The sequence below is a fragment of the Silene latifolia genome, chromosome 1 (genome assembly GCF_048544455.1).
Source record: "Silene latifolia isolate original U9 population chromosome 1, ASM4854445v1, whole genome shotgun sequence".
Classification (NCBI taxonomy): domain Eukaryota; kingdom Viridiplantae; phylum Streptophyta; class Magnoliopsida; order Caryophyllales; family Caryophyllaceae; genus Silene; species Silene latifolia.
Window position 1 is genome coordinate 93,225,027 of NC_133526.1, and position 7,341 is coordinate 93,232,367.

A 7,341-nucleotide genomic window follows, 5' to 3' on the forward strand; every position below is an offset into this window, starting at 1 on the left:
TTGTGAATTTTCCGAGCCACAAAAAAATTGTGCAAGCTGACAGTAGCAGTAGCAGTGGCAGTGACACATTTACTCCACCCAACAGCCCTTCATCTCCTCAAACAAGCACCCCACCTAGCGGTGCTCACTCGTCATCATAAAGCACCACTAGTAGCACATCTCCAAAAAAATTCCGATCAATTCAAGATATTTACAGGACATGTAATTTCGAATTATATGTCTCAGATCTTATTACCTATGAAGCAGCAGCCATGAGTGAAGTGTGGCTAGATGCTATGAAGGATGAAATGACAGCTATAGAAAAAAATGAAACGTGGGCGTTAGTTGATCCACTCGAAGACAAAAATGAAATTGGGTTTGTGGACTTGGGCCACGGGGGCGCTTGGGAAACAAGCGTTTGCATTTGTGGAGTCGCCACCAATTTATTGTGGAAAATTGGAAACCGTTGGAATACCTCGTGTCATGTCAAGACACAAAGTAGTGACATGAACACCAAGAACTCGTTACCAAAGCATTATATGTCTAGAATGACTCTCGTGGATGCCAATGAACACGGATGTTCACGGATATCTGGAGTAAGGGGTGAGGGTACGTATTAGGAAGCTCTTTTGATCGAATACCTAATCCCGCCCGCCTCGATAGCGGCCTCTACTAATGATTAGGGAAATTATCTATACTCGATATATTGTCGATTATATGCATGCAATGCAACATCCAAGTTTTAATCCTAACATATGAAGAATTAGCTAAGTCGGTGAACAATTAACTTAACATACAATTAGGTCGAATCGGGATTTAGATTTAATTACATGTGAAAGCATACAAGCAATGCGATAAAAGAAATACAATGATACAATAATGAAAATTACAATAATTACATCGGATTAATGATCTATGTCGAAAATACCTTTAAAACGGATAATTTGGGAAAGAATAAACAAATAAATTAACGAACAGGAATTAGGCGATAATACGAATGACAATTAATTGAATACGTAAACTAATTAAACTAGGTCAAGGCAGAATGGAAGTTCAGAGACATAAATCAACCTGGAACAGGCGCAGCAGGACTGCGCCTTCTGGAAGAGGCGCAGCAGTTGCTACGTCTGTTCCAAGGCTGAGTTCTGGCTGTGAAGCTGGAACTGCAAATCGTTAGTATTCGTGGGTGAATTTAATGATTGATTACGATATTCGACTTGGATGAAAGTGATTTAATACATTAGTTACATTTGAATGAGTCATAAAAACGATGAAACATGGATGAAACGAATATAAACGAATTAATTACATGAATGAAAGATTGATTAGTGACATGGGTGAACTAATTAGGTTAAATACGACGAATTAATGAAGAACTAATGACGGATAAACAGGGGGGAATATATCAAAGATCGAATTCCAGAAACTCAATATGAATGAATCGAATCTCTACAACCCGGATTGATTTTAATGACGAAAACCCGCAAATATTGGTTATAAGGGATTAAAGTCGGGATTTAATGATGAATTATATACTAACAGTGATTAACAATATGCAAAACTATCATGTGAATGAAACAAGAGCAAACAATGACGAAAGAAAACAAAGGAACGAAACTAATAGGGGACGAAGGAAGAAGAAAGGAAGCAGGAACTGCGGCAGCCTCACGAAGAGGTGCGGCGGTCTGCGCGTCCCTTCAAGAGGCGCGCGGCGATTCTTTGCGTCCTTTCTCGACGTCTGTCTCCTGATAATCCGTAAAAAGGGTTTTAAACATGGTTTTACAAATCGGTTTTAGAAGTACTTTAGACATAAATCTTACATGATGATTACAAAAAGTAAATAACAATAAATAAAGAAGGATTTACACCCTCAGACTTACATATTTGACGAAACGAGATGAACTAAGTTTATGTTTTAGTGATGCTCGACTCGAATGTAGACGAAAGTGCCCTCGTAAGAGGAAAACGATTAAGATTAATTAAAGTTGATTATGGTGGAGTTGGTCAAATTTGTCGGTCATGCAAAACGAGGCTGGTACTCAGAAAGATCCGAGCTTACGTGGTCGAAAGTTCAAGCACGTAGACGCCAAAAAGTAAGAACGTGGTCTAGAATGCAAAGGGAGAAGAGAAGGGCGGACACTCGCGTGAGAAATATGAGGAACGAAGGCTCCTATTTATACTAATCACGTGAATGAATTAGGGTTTTCGGAGAGACTTTGGAATTGAATCTCGAAAAGATATGAAAAGATACGAAAAATACGCAGAAAAGGACTTGGGAATAGGCGCAACAGGTGCTGCGTCTCTTGGAAGAGGCGCAACACCTGTTGCGTCTGTTCCCAAGTGGTTTCCTCCTGCGGAAGAAAGATTTCCGTGTTTAATTTATGGAATAACGGATTAATCTTATTTTCCTTAATATTTTGTATGAATATTATGGGAAATTCTTTACCAAAGATTAAAAGATTGTGAAATATGGAATAGAAATATCCGGAACATTCCAGAACATTCTGACTCGGAATTTTAGCGGTTATCAGAAAATGAAGACGGTTTTAGGCCCGGACTCCAAATGTACTCTAATTACTGTCAAAACGACCGTATCGGCGCGTAGATGACAATTAAGAGGTAGACATAAATGTTTGAGCAATCATTTGACGATAAACTTACGAACTGTCACAAATCGTTCCGCGTACCAAACATGCGGCCCAATCATCACCGGGTGGTTTGCGGGAGGTGCAGAAATGAGGTGTCTACAGAGCCCCCACTTTGACTGAGGCTTGGACAAGGCGAAAGTCAAAGTATAGCCATCAGACCAATCGAAGATTACAACCTGACGACTATGGCGACGCGAGGCGGCTCAAGGGGTCTGAGCCAAGGACTTGTCGTCGGGAACATTTTAGAGTCTGTCGACTATCGGGGAGGTTCGTTTAAAGTCCATTAGACTACGTAAGGAAGCTCACCAGCTATAAGAAGAGACCATACCTGAGACTTCTTTCTCGAGATGCTTCCGGAGGTGCATAGGAGCTAAGGGTAAGCATAAGAGCTAAGGATAAGCATAAGAGCTAAGGGTAAGCATAAGAGCTAAAGATAAGCATAGGAGCTAAGGGTAAGACCTAAAAGATATATAAGGATTGTGCTAGGGTGTGGGACCCTAAAGGAAATCATCGACGGGAAGGAGGCCAGATATAATTTCAACCTAAGAGGTAACTAAGGCTCGAGTGTAAGAACTCTGCCGGTCTGGGAACTTCTGGAGAACGACACCTTTATCGCACTCCGTGGGGAAACAAGAAATATCGTGAGTAGCAGGACACAGGCGGGAACTGCTGGGAGAAATCTGTTTGGGTCGTCTTCAAACAAACTTCAGAAGAACTTGAGAAGGACGATTGTATGTCGTAAACTCTCGTTGGGGAAACCTTATCAGGAACTTATCTCCATCTCTCGAGAGGGATTGTCTATCCGCTTACTCTCGCTGGGGGAATATAATGAAGGCGTGTCGAAACACATGTCAGAGAATACTTGCTCGTTGTGACAAGCAAGGTCTTGGAAGCAATAAATAATGCACAATAGTCTGCAGTTGGCTTACAAATTACGAACTCATAACGAATTTTTGAAAATTCGTATGAATGGAAGTTGAGGAAGAGGCGCAGCAAGAGCTGCGTCTCTTGGAAGAGGCGCAACACCTGCTGCGTCTTTTCCTGGAGGTGTCTTTCCTGCGTAAAAATGCGATGAATCAGGGGTTTCATTTCATTATTTCGAAACACAGATCATCAATTTCTCTCTCAAATCTCAACCATTTCCGCCAAAACTTGATCCAAAAGCTTTCATTTGCCATGACTAACCGAGGTATGTATATCATTCTTGCATTAATCTTCTATAATGGACGAATTGGATCGACAAAATTCAGGGTTTTCAATCCTAAAATGTCAAAAATTTAGGGCTTTTCCCCCAAATGATCTTGCCTTGTAAAATTGACCTTGTAAATGGATAATTGGTAGTATAAGGATCCTAACCATGTATTTGTTTCGAATTTTCGTCGAGTTTTGGGCATTTGAGTGAAATTGTGACGGTTTCACCGCTAAACCGTAAATTGCTTCGAACATAGCCTTAGGATTGCCCATTTGCGATGAAACTTGATATTTGGAATCTTTGGATGATGGGTAAACTTGCTACCATCTCGGAATTTTGGTTTGTGACGGCTTTTTCAGGACACTTTTCTAGGGCATAATCGCTGTTATAACGAAATGCTGTCGAAATTCCGACTCGAACCCATGACTAGGCTTCAACTTAGGCTTGACTTAACCCAAATTACCACATGAGTGATCGGGTTTGTAGGAATACGGCCAAAGATGGCGAGAAAAGAGCGACTTCGGGGCTTTCAAAACTCGAAAATCCCCCTAATCAAGGTTCGTCGTCACTTGACGCGGTCTAAAATTAATTTAACGTTGCAGGTGACGAGGCTTCTATTTCTGGGAGAGCTCCCATGGACATAGATACAACCGTTGACGCTTCTCGTGCTCTCGAGGAGGCTTTCGCTGCTGTTGGGGCAGCTGATGAGGTTGCTGAGGACGAGGTCCTCGAGGAGGAGGAGGAGGAGGCCCCGAGGCGGGCCAACGTTGGGCGAGGTGGTCGTCAGCTGAGGGGAGCACCTGCGTGGGCTGAGACCTGGGACAACAGGCACTTGCTTTGGGCTGCGGAGGGTCACCTGTCCTATAAGACGATGAAGAGCTTGGTAATCCTGGATTCATTACTCATCATTCATCTTCTTTCATTTCATTTGCTCATATCTTTTCCAATTTCATTCAAACTAAAGATAGCTTTTGTTTCAAATCACAATAGGAGGCCGGGAACATCAGATCGTTCTCGGGCTACACGACGGCGATGGCGTGCTAAGAGAGGCTGCCGGCGGAGGAGCGAGCCATGATCGAGCGGGGAGCATTTGGCGCCCTGGTGCAGGCTTGGAGGGATATCGCGAAGAGGAAGCTGCGGGCTAACCTTAGCCTGGTCCGCGCTTTCTTGGACCGATTTTGGGATACGACTTCCACTTTTCACATGCCTTTTGGTGAGGTGGGAGTCACGTTGGAGGACTACGGCATGATCTCTGGTCTGCCGTGTGGGACCGAGGTGGTGGAGTGGCCGGAGACTGCCATGAGGGTGGACTCGGCCGAGGCTAGGAGGTTGATCGGCTGGAACTTGGCGCCGAAGGCTGCTACAGTGCCTGGTTTGGTGCCTAGTTCTTACGTCCGAGACTACTTTGCGGGGAAGACCCCGACGTCGGTGGTGATTGACGGGAGGGAGATGGCTCCTCCTCCCTGTATAGCTGAGCAGAGGGCCCGCTTGTGGCTCAGGTGGTTTCTGTCTTCGATCTACCTCAGAGACAAGGGATAGAGGCTGTCGACGAAGCTTCTTCCTTTCCTTTCTAACCTGAGCTCCCTAGGACGTTGGGACTGGGTCACTGCTAGTTTTGCGGTCCTCATCCGCTTCATGAGGGCCATGGTTCGTCCGAAGTTGATAGAGAATGGGACTTCTTCTGGTGTTGTCGGCCCTGGACTACTGTTGGAGGTATGAACCTTCATTTAGACTAAAATCACTTCTTTTCCTTATCGAATTACGAAAGATCGTTATTGACTATCTTGATTCACATGCGTGGGTGTACTCCTACTTTCCGAGCCTCTCGCCCAAGAGGACGGAGCCGCTGGAGAAGGCCTATCCCGTTGTGAGGGATTGGGTGATGTGTCGCACGAGGAGCAAGCGTTCCTCTCATGGTGTCTACCGGCGGGACGTGAACGCTCTTTAGCTGGACAGCGTGAGCATCTCACTTATATTCGTTTTGCTTCTTTATTACTTTTTAACCGATCATAAGAATGATTTCTTGCTTGTCTATTCCCAGTGGGTGCCCAGGCCTTGGGCGGAGTACGGTGACGTTCCTCCTTTCGTGGCTGAGGTCCTTCGACCTAGGAGCTCGAGCCGGTTGCTGTTGAAGACGTCGATGGGTCCTGTGTGGTATTTGGGCGAGCGCTTGGCTCGTCAGTGCTCTCGGGATGTCTTGACGGTTCCCATCGATCCTCCTAGGACGATGTTCAGGGAGCCTTCTGAGGCTGAGAGGGAGACTGACTTGGCTGGCGTTGGTGGTGACGCCTTCCTTCTTCCTGGTGAGGACTACTCGGCGTTTCTCTATGGGAGGTTGGCGTACTGGCCGGTTGTGGTGAGCATTTACTCTCCTTATGACCACTTCGAAAGTATGATGAATGATTATCGATTTAATGGCAATCCTTTATCTTTACAGGAGGTTGAGGCGGCGGGCATTGAGCCCCCAGAGTACCCCGAGACCCTCGAGTACACTGACGCGACCGGGAGGACGACGATCTCCGAGCTGCGTGACTGTGACGTGGCTGTGATGGATGCTGGCTTGGACGAGTGGCAGCATCTTATTCGGAGGGTGAGTCTTTAATTTGTATGATTTTTGCGTAAGAACACATTTGATTGATCTTATCCAATTATTGAGAACTTCTTATTTGAAAATGCAGGTTGCACCGTCTCGGTTTGTGGCGTTATGGAGGGTAGCCAACCGGCTGCGAGCTACTGCCGTCGAGGCACTTGTCGGCGGTCGAGGTCGTCAGGTATGAACCTTTCGTCTACTTCACTTTTGAACTTTCTAACTTTTCTTATGATTGCTTGAAATGATTGACATGAGCCAATTGTGTTGTTTGCAGAAGGAGCGCGAGCTGGAGCGAGAGCTGGCTCAGTCTCGGGAGGAGACAGCTCGTTTGTTGAGGGAGCTCGAGGTCCGCGACGCCGAGGTTGCCACTCTCGAGGCGAGAGTTGCGGAGTTAGGCGGCGACCGGCAGTAGTTTTTGTTGTTGATTGTTTTGTTTGTTGTTGGCTGTATCTTGCACATTTGTACATTTTAGGACCCACATTTTGGACATTTTGGATTTTGCTTGGGGCTCGAGCCCCCATTTTGTTGTACATGTCCCTCTTTTGGTTGTATATATGATGACTTGAGTGCCTTTGCTGCTGGGTTGCGTTGTTTGTACCTGCAGGTTAGCTTTGAACAGGTTTGGTAGATGGCGGTTTACGCCGTCATGCTGCCGAAATTTACATAGAAATTCACGTAAAACATACATTTGTATATATGGCCTAAATTAGCGCAAAACGAATAACTCAAAAGTGCAAAAATGCAAAAATGCAAAAAAAAATTGCCGAAAATGACCGGACGGTAGGGAGGGTTACGCCCAAAAAAATGAAAAAATAGAGACCTATAAGTTAGAAATGTAATGTAGGACGGGAGTGGAATGATTCCCCAACAAAAAGGAAAAAAGTAAATAAGAAATATATAAGTTTGAAATGAATTACATTAAATTGGAGAAA

General features: G+C 44.8%; 1 protein-coding gene across 1 annotated transcript; it reads left to right on the plus strand.

Annotated features, from left to right (window-relative positions):
- The first annotated feature begins 4,791 nt into the window (after positions 1-4,791).
- LOC141597460 (uncharacterized) lies at positions 4,792-6,970 on the plus strand. Its single transcript, XM_074417947.1, has 5 exons — positions 4,792-5,776; positions 5,861-6,175; positions 6,257-6,409; positions 6,498-6,590; positions 6,684-6,970. Exons 2-5 carry the CDS (start codon positions 5,960-5,962, stop codon positions 6,819-6,821), a joined length of 600 nt encoding a protein of 199 aa, XP_074274048.1. The 5' UTR covers positions 4,792-5,776; positions 5,861-5,959; the 3' UTR covers positions 6,822-6,970.
- The last annotated feature ends 371 nt before the right edge of the window (positions 6,971-7,341 follow it).